This window comes from Micropterus dolomieu, linkage group LG09, assembly GCF_021292245.1.
Source record: "Micropterus dolomieu isolate WLL.071019.BEF.003 ecotype Adirondacks linkage group LG09, ASM2129224v1, whole genome shotgun sequence".
Taxonomy (NCBI): domain Eukaryota; kingdom Metazoa; phylum Chordata; class Actinopteri; order Centrarchiformes; family Centrarchidae; genus Micropterus; species Micropterus dolomieu.
In genome coordinates this window covers 5465605-5489146 of record NC_060158.1, presented here as the reverse complement: position 1 = coordinate 5489146, position 23542 = coordinate 5465605, and the positions used below count along the sequence as shown (strand labels likewise).

The following is a 23542-nucleotide window of genomic DNA, read 5'->3' as shown; positions in this document are numbered from 1 at the left end:
TGAAGCTGGTGGACACAAAAGTAGCAAGCGGTTGAGTTCTTGATGTATTGTATGGGTGCTCTGGCGCTCTGTTTACACAAGTTTTCAACTCTGTGTATGCCATCACATTAATGTCTATTCAGCAGTAACACAGAATGTATGTTTATTGCATGGATGAAAATATGTACATGCCACATTTTACATGCAGCCTTTTAAGACTGATGCACTGTGCAGAGATGCTCCTGCCTGAGACCTTTACTCCCTTTGAGATTGTTTACATTCACAGTGCCTGCTAAGTGTTAATCTTCTTAATGAGCTAAATGACAAGAAAATGTTGTGGAATATTTCGTATTTTTGTACTGTTGTTTTTTAACCTATTTAGGATGCTATTTATGAGCTTTTTATATTATGTATGAGACTGTATTATAGTTTGAGATGCGGGCATCTCACTTTTTTCTATGGGTAATTAATTATGTAATATTTAATAATAATAATAATAATAATAATAAAGTATTGACATACTGTAGTGACTTTTACAGAACTATTTATATATTTTGGATGTTTTGTTTTTGTACGCTTTATATGAAGTAATTAATAAAGTTTTACACTTGAAACAGAGATCTGACTGCTCCATTGTGATGTGTGAGTGTACTGGTTAACATTTACATTAACAGTTATTAAGTCGTTCTTCGACTTCGGTGTGTTGATGTGCTTTCGAGTCGGAATGTGTAAAAAAAACATGGACGCAACAAAGATGTGTTGGATGAGTGTTATAAGAGCATTTCAACAGCACATAGACATTTAGGTCAAGCAAACTAACTGTTACAACCTAATACCATATAACAAATGAGATGTTAGCAAAAATGTATATGCATGATTTTGCTTAGTATGGTGTTCTCTTACAATCAACCATGTTGTCTGCCATGTATCTACAAGTACGACGTCAACAACTTGGCAACGTTTCTTCGACTTTCAGATGTTGTTTTTCCGACTTCAGGGGGCATTCACGTAAATTTTTCCAGGCAGGAAATAATTTTTCCAATTATTCCAACGACACATAAATGCACCAATAATTCACTCATTCAGTGATGGTGGATGTGGAAATAATCTTATTGGTTAAACTGAACCTCAGAGGGAAAGGCAAAAAAGTTATTATTAAATGTAGATGAGCTAAAAGGCACACTTGGGCAGTGAGAGGCTTTCCTCTAATTAAAATATGAATAATTTCTTAGTCCTCCAGTCTAAACAAAAAAAAGTTTTCTTGCTTCCAAAAATCGGATGTGGTGCCACAGTTGGCCTTTTTCACAGCAGATATTTTGACTTGCATCATTAACAATGCCTCTGTTCTATTCTAGTATCCTAGTGAGCTGTGACAATGTGACAGTGAGCCCTGAAAGTGAGGCAACTAAATGTAATAGTTTACCTGGAAGTTTAACTAAACTAAATACTTAAAACAAATGTCATGTCAAATGGAAAGTAATGAAAATACAGACATACAGTGTTTTGTTGGGATTATTGTAAATTTCCACTGATGTTGAAGTAGCTGAACTAATGCCAGTAACTGTGCCTGCACAGCAGATCTGATTCTAACAAATTTTACAGTATTACTGAACTCCACATCTGCTGATTGAAAAGCAAGCATCGTAAAGCACTGAGGATAAAAGCGTCCACACAAAGCTGGGTGACACACATGGGAATGTACAGACCACTGCTGTTCAGCTGTGAACTCCATAAGTGACCTGAATTGACAGTGACTTGCATAATGTCAATGTGATGACATGTGGCCACAGACAGATGATCTCATACACAGACAGACTTACCCTGTGCTGGCCTCCAGGGAAAGTGTGAGTGATCCAGCAGTTGTACGTGCGGTCAGTGGTAGCAGCTGAGAGCTGGATCTGAAACCCACAGGGGGTCTGGGTGTTAGAGGAAAATCCTTTGGCTGAAAATAGAGAGAGGGGTAGAAAGAAAGACATGGTTTGTACGAGAGTGACATGTGAAAATATGCAGAATGACAGATCAACAGCTAAATATTTTCTGGACAGAGACAGGGAAAACACAATCACATCTGCAAAGGGGACGGGAGCACCAACTAATGTAACTACATACTTATTCAGCAAGTTCCCCAAAGCAACATAATATTTACATCAACGCACATCAAGCACTTGAGTTGCTGGAGAAATCACGAGCAAAGGAGGAAATAGGTAATGTTGTAATAGAGTGGCAAAGTCCATGTGGGGAGGAGGTCGGGGACGGGTAAAAGTTTCAATGTTTAACCTTGATTTCTTTAAACCATGACCACGATTGTTCCTGAACCTTAACAAAGCTCTTATTATTGTAACCAAACCTTAATGTAGCAGGCTGGTCTTTTAACCCAAACCATGATGTTTCCCTAAACCTAACCATAGTGTTGTCACATTATAAAACTGAAAAGTACACAGACAAACAATGTCATCCTGCTGACAGGGATGTCAGATAAGAAACTATCATACAGTACATCTCTCAGCAAGGTTACAACAATATATACTTTGGCAAGAGACTGGTCCTGTACATGTCTTTAGTTATCTTAATTTGTATCAAGCTAAAAATTTTCTGCTGTTTAAGGATTTTTATCATACCACAGCACCAAGATTATGTTGCAAAGTTCTGTCAACAATAACCATACAGTGAAATTTTACAGCACGTCTTCACCAGAAAAACAGCCACATAGGTCGATTAAGTAGCTTATTACAAACCATATTTTCGTTTTTTGTTAGGCTACGACCTCTCGTGGCAGAATAATTCAGGTGACGTAGTATAAAGAGCAACAAAGTCTGTGTAAGGACTGTGGAGTGGATGGATGTGTCAAGTAAGGTAAGGCATTTCACTTAGAGTGAGGTTTGAATACCGTGTGAAAGAACGTAAAACTTTACATGTTTTAAGTTGAATACTGTTTTGTAGATCATGTCACGTGACTTACATAATGTACTTATTTTAACCCAAATCACACTCTTTTCCTTAACTTGTCTAAACCTAACCAAACAATGAATGTTTACCACGTGTTAAACTTGGTCTTACATATTATTTAATTTTCTTATTCATATGAGGACGTGTTCGAGGACAAGGTCATATCATGCTCATTTTCAGAAAACACCATAATTTTTTCATACTGCACATTGCTACAGTATATCTTTTTGGGGAGTTGCACATGCGCAATTCCAAGTTAAGGACTACTAGCCAATCAGAGGCAGAGTAGGGATTTATAGGTCCTGAGAAGCCGGTAAACACATCTTCGGTTTAGGTGTATATGTTCCCCTTACCAGCTTGGCAACATGGACTGGAGCAAGAGTTTCAGAACGGTGAACAAATGTATCTTTCATCCATAAAGTTTTAACTCTCTACATCACAGTAACAACTTTATGTCCATTGACTGCCTGGAGCGTAGCTAGTGTTTGGAAGGGAGAGGAGAGGCAGCAGGCGGACGTCTTGTCACTGTGTGCTGCAGCTCAGTGTGTTATTCCACCGGTGTTTTTGAGGGCGTGTCGGACTAGCCACTTGATGAGCATCATGACACTCATTTTGCTGGGACGTGACAGGGATCAAAGGGAAAAGGCCGGAGTACAAACAAGCTGTTTTCAGGCAGTTCAGAGCAGTGTTTTCTATGGGACATAGGCCCTGCCTTTGAGGTCGACTTTGAGCTTTTTCACTTTGCAAACATGCACAAAATATATATATATAACTCAATAAAGGATATGACCTCTTTAATATCATGCATGCATGATTCAACTGTTATCAAGCCATCGAGTATCACCCCATATGATTTACATTTACATTTACTCCTTCAGTTGATGCTTTTATCCATTGCTGTGTACTGTATGTCAGAAGTTGCATGCCTCTGGAGCAACTAGAGGTTAAGTGTCTTGCTCCAGAACACTTGGTCTAAAACTCCAACTGGTCAAAGATAAAAGTACTAGAGCGTGTACACACACATGCGGACATGCACATAATCCACCCTGCAGTGCAGCAGCAGCAGAGGGAGGACAGGGGGAGGAGTGGAAGTGTGGGCAGACATTGGGATAAAAGTTGCAGCAGCAGCAGACATGAAATCTTTCAGCGAACTCGACGGACAGTTTGGAGAGTTTCTCAATTGACTGCAAACTAAAACCACACTCTCGCTGCAGCCGACTGACTCTCCCACAGTTTGGAGCTGTAGGTGGAAAGAAGACTGCAGATGAAGACCTGTGAAGGATATCCTGTGAGGTGCACCTGCTAAATGAAGAGCAGGACGGAAATTTATGTTGGGCAAATTTTTCACTGAAGCTCAACCACGCTGAACTGAACCACAGCTCCAACATGACAGTAAGTCAAAACTGGTGTAGGGATTTCCTCACTGCTCCGAAATCAACTGAGGTTTTCATAAATTCATTCAATTTCTCACCTGAATACAATGGAGGTGAATTTAATTTAATTTGTGGTGCACACTGCATTGAGCATCTCTGCGAGTAGTTTTCATGGGAACTATTTCAAATTAAACAAATAGTTGCTATGAAAGCTGTTGTTATGAGAAAATTAATATTTTCGTAAGTTAGGTAAACTGACCATTTAAATAACAGGTAATTGTTATTAGAAGTAAAATGTCATATATATCTTTGGAGTATTGTTGTGAAGCAGATTTTCAAACAATGTTAAAGGCATAAATGTATTTCTTGCAGTGTAAAATTCTGTTAAATGTCATGTCATCAGAAACTACAGATACCCACACTGAGTTCCCCATTAGATCTTTTGTTGTCTATTTCATTACAGAAATGATATCTTTCCCATTTATAACAGTTCAGTAATGGGTGTTTGTGACCTATAATAAAGTCAAAATCCTATAGAAGTTAAATGTTTAAATTTGTAACACATTTAAAGAACATTTCAGACTAATTGCAAAATGACAGTACTTGTGGTGAGTTCCTCTAGCTCAGTTGAAATTCAGTAGAATGATTAAAATTGAATTGGAATATGTGGACTAAGTAATTCTTCAAAAGAATCTTTCTTAATATATCTTGATGTTCAGATTGAGGCTTTGATGTCTAATCTAGCATCAGCTCATCAACTTGAACTCTTAAACATTTGATCATATATGTAAACATTTTGCAGGTTATGTTTTATTCACAAAGATATTGTTTAATATTCCTGAAACCTGTTGAAAATACATAGTAAAATATTTTATTAAATGCATGAAGAACGTACCTGAAAACCAGACGGATTTCCTGTCAAGCTCAAATATTGATTACTGCATGTATTTTATAGATTATATATTGTTTGCAAAAGTATGTCCCAGTACACACTGATACAAACACACACACACACACACACACGTATTGACAGAACATGTTGAACATGTTGTCATTCATCACACTTATGCGGTCCAGAGAGATACATTTCCATGTAGAGGACATCCTCAGGACATTTATCTCTGAAACACACACACACCAGTCATTAGAGGTCCAATCTTGTGTGTCAGAGTGGGCATTCAGCCCGGCATCGCACAGAGAGGCTATTGGAGTTGTTCTGTGCTGGCTCAGACCGGTGTCACCTCCTCTTACACTCTTCTAAACCCGACCAACTCTGAGCACGTCAGCTATGCTGCTCACTGAATACCCCGTTAACCCCCGATATTGATCTTACAGTGGGTGTTTGTCTCAGACAGGCCTAAATAGCTCAGTAATTGGAGCACGGCACAAACCACTGAGACCTCTCACTCTATTTGTATTCACATCAATGCTGATCATATGGCATAACACTGCCATATATGCTGGACTGATACTGCAACACATATGATTTATTATTATTATATATGAAATATAGGCTATTGAACATTTTGATTCTCTTTACCGGTAATCACAAAGTAGTACATAAATGATTTTTTCGTATTGCATCTTTCTAATGAAACATGGTAGATGCAGATAAAGGAAATCTCTGTCAGTGTGATGCTCTTGAAAATCCTTATTAATTAAATTTAAACTGTACTTGCATTTATCAATCATGCCTTTCATTGAAAACAGGCAGCCCCCTAGTTTTACTTCTTAAATTTTATGTTTTTAACTGGACAAATCATAAAATCTGCCCAAAATGTAGTGATTGTCGGTGTGAGTGAAGCCTCAGCTGGGAGTATCTGTGTACGGCACATTCACAGCTCTGAGTTTTTCTTTAATGAGCTGTAATGAGCTGCCCCATGTCTGGATGTAAGGGTGACACCAAAGCCCAGCCTGGGCCCAAGGGTGCCAGCTGTGGTGGAAACATCAACGTTCCATCAGACAAAACAAAGACCAGTGTGTGTGTGTGTGTGTGTGTGTGTGTGTCAAAGGATTTCATGAAGCTATTAACAGACATGTTTATAGCCTTGGATCAGGGTATGCCAGCCTCACCATGACAACAATCATCACGGCACTGGTCGTGTTACATACCAAAGAGCTACAAGGGACTCGACTCTGAAAAGAAGCACTAAAATGTTGTGTTTATTCATCTTGACTGGCTCCAGTGTGGTAGATAAATGCAGCGCTTCATTCACTCAAACGATGTTGCCTCTGATCCAGACCACAATTATGTCTGTCACCACAGTGTAATTGGGAAAACAATTTAGTAATACGTAATATGTTGGCTTGGGAATCTGCACAAAGCACATTCACGTGTCAGGTTTGCCAATAATCTAACTTCTGCTCTAAAAAAATACATTTAACGTCACGGTTTTGTTGTGTATGTGTGTGTCCAGGCTGCCACAAAGCTCCTGGATGAAATGTGCCATCTGACGGCTCAGTCTCTGACACCAATGGACACATCAGAGCACTTCAAGGTCCTAAAGCTCCTGGGTGAAGGGTCATATGGCAAAGTCATGCTAGCTGTACACAGGAAGAGAGGTGAGGGGGATACGAACGCCTGTTCATTATAGCTCCAACACATAAAAAAGAGAGACATAAATCATTAACTTTCCCTTTTATCTTCCAGGTACTCCAATGGCTCTGAAATTCTTCCCTCGTGAGTCCACCTCTCTTTTCTCTTTCCTGAGGGAGTATAACCTCTCTCTGTCGTTCTGTACCCACCCATCCCTGACCAGAGCGCTAGGAATCGCCTACTCCACGCCTTTGCACTACGTCTTTGCTCAGCAAGCAAGCCTCTTTGGTGATCTCTATGATGTCATCTTGCCTGAGGTTACAGCTATTTCAACAGAGCTATTAAGTCATTATTATGACTAGTACAGCACATGCTGTATTAATCAATGTTTTTGTGGTCATCTTACCACTTTCTGCAAAAGTGGGCAATAAAGTGTAATGACCAGATTGTCATCAGATTAAGGAATAACAGATGCTTAGATTTCTTGGATCTAGAGTTTCTGCTACTAGAAAATTTTTAGTCATGACTATAAAGGTTTGCAGTCATCTAATCACTTTAACATAAAACGTAAGCAATAGAAATGATGTGTAACTTTTTGACATATATTTACTTTTCATTTAGACTTCTTTCAGATCTTTCAGTATAGCTCACACATCATTCTCCTTCTCCTCATCAGGTCGGTATGGAGGAGGACTGTTGTCAGCGGGTGGTGTCCCAGCTGTGTGGCGCTCTGTCCCACCTGCACTCTCTTGGTTTTGTCCACAGAGACGTCAAACCAGAGAACATCTTCCTGTGTGACTCTGCCTGCCGCTGGGTCAAACTAGGAGACTTTGGCATGGTCAGTGTAAAATACATATGGTACTGTACCACTCAACTGTCAAATGGTGACATTTTTGAGAAGCCTAACAATGTATGAAGCCTCTCCTCCCAAGGAGAATGATAACATTAGTTATTTAAGCCACTGCCACAGAATGACAGATATTTACATCCAAGTGACAAAGCTCTCCAGTGGCCTTGTAATCATGACTGGAGCGAGCAAAGAGGAAGTCAAGTGATGTAATAGAGGGTCCATTAGTCCACAAAGGGAGGAAGTCTGGGTGGATGAACAGGTCAACAAAACATCAGACTTTAATTCTTTGAGTAACCACTTTCCGTTTCTTGTTCCCACCCACACATACTTTTCTTTACAATGACAATGTTCATTCCCTAACCCTAACAGTACGTATTACAACCCAAACCATCGTCTTTTCCTAACCAAGTTGCCTTTGTGCCTAAGAATAACCAAACGTGAGCGACAGCATTTTAGTATCATGATTCATTTTCAGCAGTGATTTGTTGCAGTTTTGGAAAGCACAGACAAATTATGTTGTCTGTCTGAAAGTATGTATCTAAAGGGTATGGATAAACAGTGTATTTTGTTATTTAATTTAGAGGACCTTTTGATGTGTGGTATTCCTAACAAAACAATACAGGGTCTATGCCATGAGCATGGAAGCAGGTAAAGATTGAGCATAAACAGTCGAGGGTTTAAATGATATGTGTCAATTTACAGGATTATTTTTTTTAATTCCATAATATTTATTGTATTTTACAGGTTTCTGTGTTAGATAGAATTGACAAATAACTTAATTTCTACACCAGGTGAAGGCCAGGGGCACAAGGGTCCCGGAGGTCTGGTATAGCTCTCCCTACTGTACCCCTGAGGCCGAGATCGCTCGCGGAAATGAGGATAGCTGGAGAAGCATGAATGATGGGAATGATGGTGTTAAGGAGGATGGTGAGAAGAAAAAGAAGGCACGAGTTTGGGTGTCTGTGGAGCCTAGCACGGACAGCTGGGCGCTGGGGATCCTGACCTACGCCATGCTCACCGGCAGTCATCCCTGGGCTGAAACAACCAGAGACTGCCACTCATACCTGAAATATCAGGAATGGTTTGACACAGCAAAAAGCCCTGATGACAAACTGGACGTGTGGGCAGAGCCACAGGGTGAGAGCGCACAGGATGTCATTGAGTTAATTGGGGTAGAACTTGAACAGAAAGAACGTCCTCCCACAGCGCCCCAGTTTGCATGTTTGACCCCGCTGGCCTGTTCCTTCTTCCAGTCGCTCCTCGACCCGAGGCCTCGGCTTCGTGGACGACCTGAGGATATGCTGAGTTACCTCGGAGGGGACTGGGTGATGGAGAGGGAGAGGATGCGGCTGGAGGAGGAGAGGAAGAAGAGCAGAGGGAAAGGAGCAATCAGGAACATGAAAGAGATGGAGGGAAGAGGAGAACGATAGGGAGATTTGTAATCTGATTTATATACTGATGAATAATAAGGCAAATACTGGTCAACTTTTACATGACATTATATCAAAGATATGTGATGTTTAGGTTTAATTTATTAAATCTGACTAATACTGTTTTTAGTTTATAGTTAAACAGTTATAGTAAAGCCATTATGGATACAAGCTATGGACACTGGAAAGCCTTGGTGATTTTTCTTTGTTTAATGTGACTGTTAATTGGAATTTGGACTAACAAAAAAAGACATCTGAAGACATCATTTAAAGCTCTTAGAACCAATAACAGGTATTTGATTGATATGTTACGCTGTGCGTCTTAATAAGATTATTATATTTCATCAAGATTAATAAACAACACAAATTATTGTTGCAGTCTGAGAGACTAAGCCTCTACACTAAATGTTCGATGCAAGAGGACACTGTCAAATGAAAACATTTGATTTATGGGATATCTGTTTTTTTCTCATTTGTTTTTGGAAGTAAATTAATTTAACCAAATGTCTTTAATTAATAAATAAGATTTACTCAAGCATTTACTCTATATATCAGATTAAAAAATAACTTGATAAGTCAGTGGTGTAACAGCTGCAGTTCTGGGGATTATTTGTAATAAGTAGTGCTGTAATGGTAGCATGCACTTGTAAAAGATACCCTCTTTAGCGCACCGAATCTATATTTGGGTCTAGACTTTAGAGTGTTTACATCGTAATAGGTTATGAACTGCATAAACTGCAGTAGCCATAAACACGTCTGCTAGCAGACTGAAAGGAGCACAACACAATTTTTTGTCTACTCAACGCTTCAAATAATAAGAAATATTAACTAAATGTAAATGTATTCATAGACACTTACAGATACTGGAAGTAAATATTTCCATGCTGCCTATATTTTAGTAGCACTTGTGTAGCACTGTTCTAGCACTGTAAACGAAGCTGGCAGCTAGCAACCTTTAGCTAACATGGCAGAGTTTTGTATTTTAGCATGTTAGCACCTAAGCTGTTTGCTTTTGCTGTAGCACATATCTTGTCTTCTCTTATTTTGTATGTTAAATGTACTCTGTATCAAATGTATTAAATGTAATGTTACAAAATACAACTACTGAAATATTTTTCAAGTGTACAATGTAAAAGAATTTATAAAATTATTGTTATAGGCTTTTTTTTGTGACTTAAGCAGTTTAATAGCACAATGAATGGTTTTACTTTACATAATAAAAACTCATATCTGACAATTCTCTGCAAATAAATAAATCTACGAACTGATTTTAAGTATGTTGACCTTAAAAAAACATGGCCTGGCATGCTCATATCTCAATAATGTTCTTGTAAGATTATACGCCAATTCAAATAGATCACAGGCCCACACACACACACACAGACACACACATTGAGGACCATCTGGAGAGCTTACCCAGATGTTTTCAAAAATAGATCCTCAGTTGTAAATTTGACACTATACAACCTTTCGACGCCATGTATGTGCCGTGACCCCCTCAGCCTCACTGTCTTGCCAAGTCACACACTGAACTCTAATGCCAGTACAATCAGCTGGATACCTACTTGTTTCACTTATAACATAAACAAGTGTTGCTTTTTACAGATTATCTGTCACATGTTTTACTGTCAGGATATAGTGCCAGTTTCTGCAAAAATGACACTATAAGACACTTATTTTTAAAATAATTCCTCACAACAAATGTAAGGACAGAGGGAGAAACGGATCATACAGATGTCATGTTTTACCAAATGCAACCTTGAAAATCCACTTTCTTATCTTAAATAAACATATGCTTGTGAAACATCAGATCACATCAGTTGGATAAACTCCAACATGCTTGGTAAAGCTAAAAGTATAAGGCTATTCTTTTTAGTTCCTGAAAAGAGATTTAAAAGATAAAGGGTTCTTACACACAATCAATAACACATGCACATATAAAACCAAACATGAGTTTCAATGCATTTGCAAATATGTTCATAAAGGAGCTATAATTCACAATGTTAGGTGAGAAAGGAAACAGACGTTTTAACTCAAAGTTAACAGTTTTACAGCCAAAGTGCTCACTTGCACTAACATGCACGTGCCACCAGACGGGCTACCAAATCAAAGCACAGAGAATGTCGCGTCATTACAGAAATATTTAGTCAAATAGAGGACATGCTGGTATAATAGGACATGAATGCAGGATTTCCAACTGTATGTACTCACTGACTCACTACCCATGAACCACCTGAGACACACACCTCCACCTAAATCATCCTGTCAAGGTGCTGGTTCATGTTTCCTTGAAAACTTAAAAGGAAAAAGTGATCATTAGTGACTCTAACCTTTAAACTCCGCTCCACCGCCTGCTTACTCCAGCAGCACCTAAATCACTCAGTGTCAAATATTATATTGTTGCTGGTTTGAGTCGACAAAAAAATTCTTTATGTTTTTGATTAAAACGATAAAGAGAGCATCTGTAAGGAGGAACAACTTTATCTCACAAACCATCCTGAGCCAAAGCTCATGAATTTGCAAGCTAATTAAAGGAAGACAGTTTCATTACCATCTCACACGGAGGGTCACAGGGGGGACACTTGCCGGTGGTCTGTGAACCACTCCGATATAGATTCCTCTCCTGACATTTCACCTGATATGTTGCATTAACGCTGTGCGTTTTAAGTATGCCAGTGAGTAACAGTGAGTGTGACTGTGTTTGGGTGTGTGTTTGTCTAGCGAATGTGTCACTGAGAAAGGGAGAAAAGTAAGGCTAGAAGTTGTGAAGAGGACAGATCATAAATACATAACATTTTATTACAGTAATAAATAGTAAGACAATATTTGACTGAAAATGAAGACATCACAAAACACTACAAAATATGACATATAGTAATACTGTGATATATTTGTAGAAGTGACAAGTGTCTGCTAATAAAGGTGTGCTACATAATCTTATCACATTATAGCAGCTGCTATTGTAACTACAAAGAACTACAACTTAAATGCACTTACAATAGAGTATTTAAATCATCTAGCAGAGGATTCAATAAAGTGAAGACGATGAGTGCGGCAGACTGCCGTTTTTTGGAAAATCCCCAGTATTATTATTAATATTAGAATGGCTCTTTACAGGTCTTATTGCCAGATATATTTTAATGTTTATGAGACAAGGTAAGCTGAAAGAGATGTAGCGAAGGTGACAAGTACTGAAAAAGTTCAAGAGTAAAAGTGTTGTTATGCTTCAATCCAAAGTGCTTGTTGGATCGTCAAACAGCATCTGAAACCCTGGTTGCATCCAAGAAGTTCAGTACCTTTTCAAAACAGACAATCCAATATTCAAAACCACATCACACACTGATAGGTCATGTGTGCAGAGGTTAGAAAGTAAGGAGGGTTTCAACTGAGTCAATGCCTTCCAGGTGGGACTGTGTGAAAATGTGTCGTTATTTTACCATTATCACATCTCACTTTGTTCAGCTTTCCACTACTGCCTTTGACAGCTATAAACAGTGATCTATGTTGTATCATGACGCTGTATTTTCAGGAATGATGGACAAAACTTTGAAAGTAAGATCTAAGTTATTAACAGGACTTATCCTTTAAGTTTCTGCTGTTTGAATGTGAATAAATGCTGTCTCTTTCTGGACATTTTAAACCACAGAGGCCTTATTGAGGCCAGTTAGGATCAGCAGTTAAATTAATCTTGAAACTAGCACCTGTTTCCTATCAGGGATTCTTTGGGAGACACAGCATGTCTTGCAGTGCCTTTAGAGATTCATCCTCTGGGGACCAAGAAAGTCTATACTTAATTTAATGGCAACCAATGCAATATTTGCCAATATTATTATTTCAAACTGGACCAAAATTAACTGACTTGACACTGGTTTGGTTAAAAAACACATCGCTGCAGCAGTGTTGAGCACCTGACTTGAAAGAAACATGGAGTTATTCCATTTGGATCTGCAGAAGGCAAACAGGTCTTCTCTAATGGGTACATGTCGTTTTCTGACTGCGATATCATGACTAGGCAGCTGCTCTGAATTCTTCTCATCACAACCTAAAGCCAAATAATAAAACATACTTGTCTATTTATCTTATGAAGTGCTGATGTATGTGGCATTGAAAGTGATGCTAAACTAAGATTAGAGTTAGTGACCTAAGTCCTCTTGGAGTGTGTTGGCCATCTAGTCTATGTGTCTGTCTCTCAAACCCCTACAAGATGGATCAGACAGAGAGATATTTGGACGAGAGGGTGTAGTAGAGGAGCTGCACTGACAGGTTGCCATGGTACCAACTTGTCAATCACAAGTGACCCATGCCCTAAAGCATACCTTGGTTTATGGTAAGACTTGAAACTAGCTGAGACCATAAAACCATTAGGAAAGTATTTACTGAGGTAATAAAAAAGGCAGTAAATTAATTTAACCTGCCTCGTTTTGTCTAAGATTTCTGTACAGTCAGACTTCTTTAAGCATTTTCTTCTTTAAGGGAGATTCAATTAATGGTACACAAATTGGCAATTATCGGATCCAGTTATTGGATGGAATTTCATGAAATGTGGTAGACTTTATCTAGCACCATCATCAGGTGTCATTTCTCTTAATAGTTCTCTACTGGTGAAAAGGTGTATAACTCAGGGAACTCAGATACAGTAAAACTAACTCCTAATTTCCCTCGCTATAGTCTCTGCCATGGTCACACAACTAGCTGCAGTGTGGCATGTTAAAAAAGATGAACCATCATAAACTCTGAATGCAGCAGTAAATAAACTGGCGGACACGGCAACCACTCTTCTGAAAACACCTTAAGAGATATGAAACCCATTAAATAAACAATCCCATGTTATACTTGAACTTTTTGTGATGGGGTTATTGTAGAGTTTGTATTTGAGTTACATGCTGAACCTTTACATCTGATCCCTCCATCAATCTGATAATGATAGATGGGAAAGTTCTCTGGAAAGGGGAACGTTATCTTCAGCAAGCATGCAGGGATATCAAGTGTATTAAAACTGAATGAATTTCCTGAATTTCTCTGTAATTTAAGTTTGGCTGTAACACAGATCCAAATCAATCCATCAATAAGACATATCTGATGGTGTTTTGGAGAGATGTGCTGCTGCTCGGTGTGGGTTACAGAGCAGGGGGTGATCCAGATTACAAGAGGAGTTATACACACTCTCACACACATCAACACATGATCTAAAGTTCTCACACAGCACACTCAGAACAAGTTTGCACACAGATCTTACATGTTCAGCGCTCTCACACTTGATAAAAGGCTACAGTGCGCCTCAGAGTTGAAGAGAGGTGACAAGAAAATCAGAGGAAGATGAATCGTGTTCCTGATGAAGCTCTGGAGAGGTCAGCGAGATCTGACACTGTCACCAGTTTCCTCTTCTCTCCCTCAATGTGTCCATCCAGCTGTCTCGTTCTCTTTTTCTGTCTGTCAGCAGAGCTAAAAGCTACTGCTCAGTGAGGTCATGTCCTAACCTTACACAATATTTCTCACTTCTACTGAGACTGTCTCCCTTTCTTCCCTAACTAACTTCTTACAGAGTGTATAATGGTGGGATCTCTCTGCCGTGCAATAGCAAGGGGCAGTGGTGGAGGAGGTATTTAAAACCTGTATTTATGTAAAAGTTGGAATAACACAGTGTAAAGAAATACATTTAAATGTTGTAAAAACCCTACAATCAAAATACATACCATCAATATGGAGCTATTTTAGCTACTACATAGAAGTGTTGTATTCAAACATATAACACACTTTGGCTTAATAGGTGCCTAATATACGCCAATCAGCCACAACATTGACAGGGGAAGTGAATAACACTGATTATCTTGTTATGGCATCTGTCAGTGGGTGGGATATACAGTATTAGGCGACTGGGTAGGAGCATCTCCAAAACAGTCTGCAGTGGTCACTACCTATCAAAAGTAGTGCAAGGAATGAAAAGAGGTGAACCGGCAACAGGGTCATGGGCAGCAAATTAAAGTAAAGTGGTCATAATGTTATGGCTGATCGGTGTAAGCGGAACAAAAGTAAAGAGCATTAACTGCAATACTTAACTAAATGTAGTTGTTTTAAACCAGTGACCATAGGAATTCAGGTGAAATCAGGGTTAAAGGATAATTAGTTTATTACAACTTGTATCTTTTAGTCATCATACCTAATAATACCTAGTAATAATAACACTCACCAAGTCACCGCAAATTGATCTAGTCTTTTTTATAGGCTTGATGTTCCATCGTTTTGATTTTTAGACTTGATGTAAGAGATGTGGGGTCACATAAGTGCTAATCAGGCCATTTCAGTGATTCAGGGGGTCATGAGATGTAAATTGTTTGCCACACCAGTGTTTTGGCACCACCTTCAGGATGTTACTAAAGCTAATTCAAGTCTAGTAGAAGTATAATTCAGATTATAATTTCTCCTGTAGCACTTTGAATGCAAATTAATTACTTTTTCTGATACTGCAGTACTCAAAATAAGAACAAGACATCAAGCATCCTTTGAAAGGATTTATTGCCTCTTTCTCATTAAATTGGCCTCAAATCAAGTGTTAGTCCAGTGATTTTACAATATGTGAGGAATGGGAGACATATTTTTATTTTAGTCAGCAATACAAGCGATGTAAACACAACATATTATATCAATCAGCCCAAATTAATTCACAGTCAAGAAATGGTTATCACAATTCATATGTCAAAGTCATGTAAACACCGTCTAAATTCTCAATAGGCCAAAGCCTTTTCAGCACAAAGATTCACATATCATTTACTGCCATTAAGACATTCCTTGGATGAAGTAACACAATCATTTTGTTTTTCCTCGCCTTCAGTCCTGAGACTGGTGTGTTCAAATCTCTAACAGTACACCTGGGTTCAGTAAAAGAGCCTTTCTGATGTAATTTTATTGTCTGAATAAGCTACACGGGGACAACAGCATAAGGGAGGTTATGGTCGACATTTTAGGAAATATAAACAAACGAGATGCAATGTGTTAAATAGTGAGACTTAGAGGTGCTTCTGGGTGGATTTTCCCTTTGGACAGAGCCATGCAGTTTCCATAGTTTTCATTCTTTATGCTAAGCTAAGCTAATATACCCGGCTGCTGGCTCCAGCTTCATATAAGTGCGCAGAACAAGAGTAGTTTCTATATTCGCATTGAACTCTCCGCAAGAAGGTGAATAAGCATATTTCCCAAACTGCTCTTTTAAGCAAATATTTTCCTCACTGTCTAAAACTGCTGTGAAACATTAGCACTGAGTCATGCTGAACAGCTTCTGCATCTGGAATTGTATTTACTTGTTCATCAAGATCTATTCTTACTTGCAGCAAGTAAATTGATTGTATGTGCACTTCTCAAGCCATCACATCCCAGTAACTCTGCTTCTGTGCTGTGAACAGCACATTAGACTGACGTGTAAGTCGTCTTACTCACCTCTCAGTCTGTTTTCTCTTTAACATAACACTGGTTTTCACAGGAGGAGACCATTTCGGAGATGCAGGGGATGCAGAAAGACTGCTCTTTAAACATCTAAATGTAAATCTGGTGGACAGGCAAGAAGTGAATCTGAAGATTTACTTGCCAACCATCCCCACATTCGATCTTCCCTCTGATAATCTTTGAGGAAAATAACTGCTTTTCATGCAAAATTGCTGATAACTAGTCCTAAATTCCTGCCCTGGTTTACCTCATTTATTTAATTCCCTTAATTGGGATGAGATGCTGTTTTCACAGGAGTAAAAGAAAAAAAAATTTAAATTAAGTATTTCAGTAGTTTTCATTTACTGTCAGCAAACAAATACCTATCACCAAATAATTAATACTTAGTTTATTTAAGTAAAATAAAATGTATATAATTGACAGTTATGAATGTGTGTCTGGATTTGGCTACTGATTTCAGAGCTACATAATTAAATAAGCCTGTTGATAACAAGCCCCCAGTAGTAAACACATATGATTTTACATTGTAAACATAAATATATAGATATGATACAGCAGAAAGGAATGTTAATGTACTCCATATATTTCTATAAACATATTTTAAAACATTCTTCCTACAGTATCTCATCCCACATTATCTTCATCATCTCAGTGTTTCTTTAATCACACTAAACACTGTACAATTGATAATTGGCGATAACTATACCAGTAGTTTAGATGATAAACGTGTTTTAAGCAAAGAATTGCATCTGAGTTCAGAGAAGAGTTGAAATCTTGACAATTTAGTTTTCATACCCCACAAAGCAAAGCTAATCTGAACATTTTGAAGTTTCATCTTCAAGTCACCATTGCATTATGTAATCAAACCCCACTTTAGACCTACAGTAGTTATTTTAAATACAGATCTTTTCAGACGTGTGGACAAGGCTGTACTACTCCACAATTCACAGTGTGAGGGTGGGAACGAGTCAGTCATTTAACCCCCTGCTCAGACTAAAAACCCAACGTTTCTAAGTGAAAACTCTTGTAAATGGAGGTAAAACAGTGTTTTATCTCAAACTGTTCTGTCTTCAGGACTTTATATCAAACAAGTTACATGGATCACTGAAATGATGAAATCTCTAATTTAATTAGAAATAATAAGGCTGACAAAAATAAGATTTAAGTGCCAAATGTAAAGCAATAAAAAAAAATGTCTGAATTTCCTTTTTGATTTGTGTCTTACAGTTAATGTAGCCTTCACTTTAGCTAAGCTCTGTAGCTCACTGCACATTATTTACAGCGGGATATGCAAAGCACTGGTGCCTTTTCTTAAGATGTAGCACTCTGCAGTGCCTGCAGGGGGAGCTGTTGCAGTGACATAAACATGCCAGATCTAAAGGTTAAGCTCTGTCCAGAGAGTCATCTGTAGCGGGAGACGATGCAGATACATAAAAGAGGAAAACCTGCCTCTCAGGGACGTCACACATAGCCCTTAAATATTATTGGACATGGCTCATATCATAAGTAATGGCTTTAACAAATTAATGCTTCATTTCCTGTCAAGAATATCTGAAAGAACTATGATTCTTGAAATGTCATGGGATGTTTCTATAGCTGTAGTGTTTCAGGTCTCTGCTTTTGGATCAGTGTGTGGGAGTTAATCTCAGTGTGATGCACAGGAAGCTACAGACAGATGCAGGCGAGATGGAAATCACAACAACTCAAAACTGGATCCAGTTCCCGGTGTCTTGTGGTCGTGATGGAACAGAGCTGGAAACACAAACTAATGTTAGTTTGTTATGTATTCTAATAACATCATATCAGTTATTAAAGGGAATTCCGGTGTTTTGCATGTTATGACCTCTCTCATACAAATATTTAAAATAAATTCACTAAAAACAACAACAGATGAGTCTCGGTGCTACTTTTCATCCTGAGATGTACAAAAACGCTATGTATAATATGCACAAAATTTAAAATGCAAGGTTTCATAAAACAAATAAAATAGCGATTGAATTTACATTTCATGGCCAAAAGTATATCTTCATTTCATAATTTTATCATAAATTTTGCAACTCAGAGAGACAGTTTACCCCTCACTGTCAGATCATCCCCATCTTTTTACAAATGAGTTCCCTTAAATATTAAAATGACTATATGATTGAATTATTTAATTGTATTTTAAATTTGGCAGTAAAGAATTTTGTTTGGTGAGGATGATCTTGACTGGAAGCGCAGCGCCCTGATCTCAACCCCATCCAACACCCTTGGGACGAACTAGAACACCAACTGCGAGCAAAATGTCATCACCCTTCATCATTGTTGAACCTCACTAACGCTCTTGCTGAATGAAAACAAATCCCTACAATGTTTTGCCAGAGTCACATAAGTGTATAATTGCAATGGGTTACCAAATACATACCACATAGTGTAAATTACAAGAAATAAGTTGTCTACCTTGCAGGAGCAGAGAAGTCTCCCCAAAGATCTGAACTAGGGTTTGACTGAACCACTGTGTTAGAGTTGCTACTGTCCAGCTCCAACAGGCAGCCTGACAAGAGAGATAGAGAGAAACACGCAGCTCATTATAAGAAGCTTACAAACTGACACACTTCATTTTCTGCAGCCTGAAGCTTTAAAACGTATGACTCACTTAACAGCAACTAATTAAAGCAGTTATTAAGAAAATAGGTCAGTCTTATAGGTTAAAGCTGCACAAGACTCTTGTGCTAAAATACAGTTGTATCCCACAATCACAAACTGAAAAGAGGTTTATTGCTCCATTTGTAAAGTAAATGCTCACTGATATTATTGCACAGAAAGTATATTTAGACCATCTACCTGTTGCTGTGCCGCCCATCTCAGGAACTATGTTGTGATTGGATGAGCCTGATGAGGGAGGAGGGGCTATCTTGCATCCAGGTGGTGGTGGGAGGAGTCCAAACCCACCTGAGCTGTGTGGACGGGGTTTATCCCTCTTTCTACCTTGCTGGAGACAGAGAAAGAAAAATTATGTTTTTGAGAAGAGAAAACAACTCAGACGTTCCTGGAGGTTTTAAAAATGTTTACACGTTACCTTTGCGTTTTAACCACCAGTTTCTTTACATGACATTTAGCATAATCCCTTTAAACATGTACTTGAAAAACTGTTTACACTTGTTTTTTCCTTGTGTTTAAATCTGTGTTTTTGTTTCACAGCTGGAGCCAATCCCAGACCACGCACTTTCTACACTTGCCAACAGTCTAATTTTATTTTAATTGTTCTGAAAATGTACTGAAAGCTGGACATTTTGGTTCTCACCCCGATGTTGAGTGTGATGGTCTGTCCCTCTTTAAAGCCTAAGTCCAGTTTTGGTCCTGAATCCCCGAGCTGGGCACTTTTACTGATTTCATTCTCCTGTTTCACCCATCTGCAGGGATGCAGGGACACTCATCACATCAGCACGGATACAGAAATAAACAACGCATCTCAGCAGTTTTCAGAAAAACTACAGCATGCAGCTTTCTACAAGTACTGTATATCTCAAAGACAGCATTTTGTTTCAAAGGAGAAAGACAGTAATCTCGCTGAAATCACACCGTCACTCCTTACTTGAAATGGTCCTGCAAAGCCACGTTGAAATCAAAAGAGTCCCCTCGGTCCCCGAAGCCAACTCCTATGAAAGCACTGCGACCTGCGTACAAGAAATGCTGTTACAGTAACTGACATGAACAACAGCCGGCATAACACTGTTCAAATCCATGTGCTGATAGTAACGGGCAAGCTTAATAAATGTTTTGGAGTTGTGGGCACCAAAAAATAGTTCGGATTTTTATAACATTTACATCCTCACCATTGTCATCCTGTATCCGCAGAACAAAGTATCGGCTAGAGTCGCTGACCGTTTCCAGTGCAACACCGGGATACTCCTTAATTGGGGCCTGGGCAAAAAGCTCCCCTGCAGGACAATGATTATCAAAATGAGTGATTCATGTGTCAAAACAGGGAATCATCCATCCTCAAATTTGGCATTTTGGCTGTCACATGGTTTTTTGGCATCAGAAGTGACCATATCTGGACTAGAGAGGTTGGATATGCATTGCTACGCCTCTATCCTGACTGACAGGACACAGTGGTAGCAACTTGTCAATCACAAGGAAGCCTCGCCCTAAAGCATACCCTGCTTTATTGTCTATGTTACTCTAAATGGGACCATCATTTACAAAATGAACATCAAGCTGTAGTGAAAAGGACATGAAAATACCGACTGACACAATAAACTCATTAGGAAAGTGTTTACTGAGGTAACAAATCAATACAATCTATACGATCTGACTTGTTTCTGCAACCAGTGGAGTCACCCCCTGCTGGTATATAGAAAGAATGCAGGTTTAAGGCACTGCATTGCAGTCTACAGTAATGTACAGTCTGCTTGTGTGAGCTGCTTTCATGTAATTATTGAGTTTAATAGACGTACCTGAGATCTTGTCCTCCAGTTTGATGTAAGCCACTTGGCCTTTGGCTGTGACTCTCATTCGACCAGACCAGTCTGGAGAATCCAGCTTCCAGTCAGCTGCCCTGTAAACAAACAGGGTGTTGGACTAACATTTTACTCACAAAAACTGATACTGGACATTGATATAAACACTGATATATTAAATAACATAACTATCTAATATGATATATAATATAAACCCTGAGCTAAGAACTCTGGATTTCAATAAATCAACGTAGTAGTTTTAAAACATCTGATCATCCAAAGAACATTACAGCATTTTGCATAATACTACCATAGATACAGAGACTGTGTGATGGTATTGATTAGTCAAGTGAAATAGCATTCAAATCAATACCAGTCAAGAAAATGTTACATAGCATAGTTATTTTTTTCAGAAAAGTATTGAATTATGGTTTATAGAGAGATATTATTTATTAAACCAGTGTTTCCTAAAATAGTGAGCCCTTAATATTAAGTAGGCAATCTTCTTTTAGAAATATGAAATGTGGAGGATTTCATTACACAAGAAAGAAGTTGCTAAATTAAACTTCATTTTTTGTTTTGTTTGTTCTTAGCATCACTTCAATCATCACAAGAATCAATTCAGATTTGACTCTGGAAGCCTTTGGGAAGCCACTAACTTAAACTAATTTTACAATACATAGGTCTATTAGTTATTTTTTTAACTTAGCTTAGGCATGATTAAAAATTTGGGTAAACCTTCGCACTTCACCTTTCTTTCTAATTTCTAAAGTCATACTGTATCTCAAATGGGGCAAATATATATATACTGTAATAGGAGGGTGTAGGTGGTCAAATGGATCCAAGGGCATTATTTTTTGTTGAAAAGTGGTGGGGACATAAGGGCTCAGATTAGGGGTGTGATGATGTAGCTCACGAGACGTGAAGATGCAAAATATTGAGTTCGTCAGAACAAGACAAGATATTTTAACACTATTTTGAATACATATTCAGTGCTGAAATATATATGATTGGGGTGTCCGGGAATCCGCCATCAGAAACATTTGAGTATTAAAACACTTAATTTCCTGCAGTCTGGAGAGATTTTCTGCACCAATGTGGAAATGGTGGAAATATACTGATTTATATAAAGTGAAACACAAAAATCAGGTGGCAATTCAAATTTTTGCAGCTTAAGTTTACTTTTTTTGGACAATGCATATTTGTTTCTTCTATATTTACATTGGCATGTTTTGTTATTGTGCAAATAAACCTTTCTCAAAGCATTTTCATTTGCTATTTAACATTTCTTGGTGCAAGTATTTTAGTATAAATGACAGCTATGTCCAGACTGCTGCTCTGGTTTTTGAATGTTTATCTCTGCATGACAGGATGCTAGAATTAACTGACAGTTATGAGAAATAAAATATAGTTTATATCGGGCATATGCACCTTTGAAGTTTGATTGAATACCAGCCTGTCTGTAAGTGTAAATGACGCATATGCGTGGATCTATGCAAATGTTCTTAATGAACATTTTGATTAGTTTGTGTAATCTCTCCCTATGCCATCGAGACAACGTCAACAGACTACCGCAGTAATTACAACCTCAAGCAGAAACTATCCAGAAAACCCCTCAAACGGCATTTCTTAATTCAGTAGTTTGACTGTATGAGGACAATATCCAAGCTGTCACACAAGCGAGTGGGACTGTCTTGGCACATCGCCCATATCGACCCCGGCATGATGACAAACACCTCCGCCTCATAACAGACAGCTCAACCGTCGTGAAGAACAAAGCGGCACAGAAACACCTGCCAACGGTTTACACCGTGTCAACAAGAAACGTTATTTTCATCCCCGGTCTCCCCCAAAAAACAACATTAACGTGAAGTCGTAACGTTACAGAAAGCATGCACTGGCAGCGAGGAGTGAAAGTGAAATGCCCGCACCGAGCGACACCAAACACCGTTACATCATATTTCACAGTGCCGTCAACAACCTAAGGTTATTTCTCTACCTGTATGAGCGGTTTGAAGCTCGCGGCGGGATGCGATAAACGTTGACATCGGATTTCACGCACAAGATCGACTCGTACTCGCCCTCGGCCGCCATCTTGAATCAACTGTTTTTGATGTGGGAGTTGTGTTTGTGACCTGACTCATTATTTATTCGGTTGTTTTCTGAGAGGGATTTGTGTTGTTTGCGAGGTCCTAACCTCCTGTAAAGATTCATTCTATGTATTATATTCTCATCTTTATCTTGTTTTCACTATCTTTATCAAGTGGGTTAGTTTTTTGTATTTTCCATTAATTGTGGTATTTTATCCTTGTTTCATAGTCATTGTATGTATTTTCTTATGTGGAGCACTTGTTGCATGTAATTTCTTTGTTGTAATATAAAGCACATTAAGCTCAATTTCTTGTATAAAGGTTGCTATACTAATAAACATTATTATTGTTGTTATTATTATTATTATTATTATTATTATCAACCGCCAGACGACGTTGGCTGAAGCTCACTCACTAACGTTAATCTCAGTTACTTTACGCTCTGGAAACTGCTTCATA

The 23542-nt window shown here is 38.4% G+C and overlaps 2 protein-coding genes across 3 annotated transcripts; one reads left to right on the top strand and one right to left on the bottom strand.

Moving 5' to 3' along the window:
• Nucleotides 1-4165: 4165 nt before the first annotated feature.
• Nucleotides 4166-9126, top strand: si:ch211-171h4.3 (serine/threonine-protein kinase SBK2). The gene is made up of 5 exons (XM_046059287.1): nt 4166-4317; nt 6716-6860; nt 6949-7151; nt 7511-7672; nt 8476-9126. Exons 1-5 carry the CDS (start codon nt 4312-4314, stop codon nt 9112-9114), a joined length of 1155 nt encoding a protein of 384 aa, XP_045915243.1. The 5' UTR covers nt 4166-4311; the 3' UTR covers nt 9115-9126.
• Nucleotides 9127-15688: 6562 nt separating this feature from the next.
• Nucleotides 15689-23150, bottom strand: necap1 (NECAP endocytosis associated 1). Of its 2 annotated transcripts, none has more exons than XM_046059477.1 (8): nt 22993-23150; nt 20991-21091; nt 20367-20471; nt 20126-20207; nt 19835-19943; nt 19375-19522; nt 18991-19084; nt 15689-18303 (listed from the first exon to the last, which is right to left on the bottom strand). In XM_046059477.1, exons 1-8 carry the CDS (start codon nt 23085-23087, stop codon nt 18255-18257), a joined length of 783 nt encoding a protein of 260 aa, XP_045915433.1. In that variant the 5' UTR covers nt 23088-23150; the 3' UTR covers nt 15689-18254. The 2 variants fall into 2 exon arrangements, with proteins under 2 accessions (XP_045915433.1, XP_045915434.1); XM_046059478.1 differs by lacking the exon at nt 22993-23150 and adding an exon at nt 22425-22908.
• Nucleotides 23151-23542: the final 392 nt, after the last annotated feature.

Coding starts and splice junctions, on each gene's coding strand:
- si:ch211-171h4.3 (XM_046059287.1), top strand. Junction 6,861..6,948: donor AGCTGTACACAGGAAGAGAG/GTGAGGGGGATA, acceptor TTTATCTTCCAG/GTACTCCAATGGCTCTGAAA. Junction 7,152..7,510: donor ATGATGTCATCTTGCCTGAG/GTTACAGCTATT, acceptor TCTCCTCATCAG/GTCGGTATGGAGGAGGACTG.
- necap1 (XM_046059477.1), bottom strand. CDS start 23,087: ATGGCGGCCGAGGGCGAGTACGAGTCGATCTTGTGCGTGAAATCCGAT. Junction 19,085..19,374: donor GATGGGCGGCACAGCAACAG/GTAGATGGTCTA, acceptor CTCTCTTGTCAG/GCTGCCTGTTGGAGCTGGAC. Junction 18,304..18,990: donor GACTTCTCTGCTCCTGCAAG/GTAGACAACTTA, acceptor TTGTGTTTCCAG/CTCTGTTCCATCACGACCAC.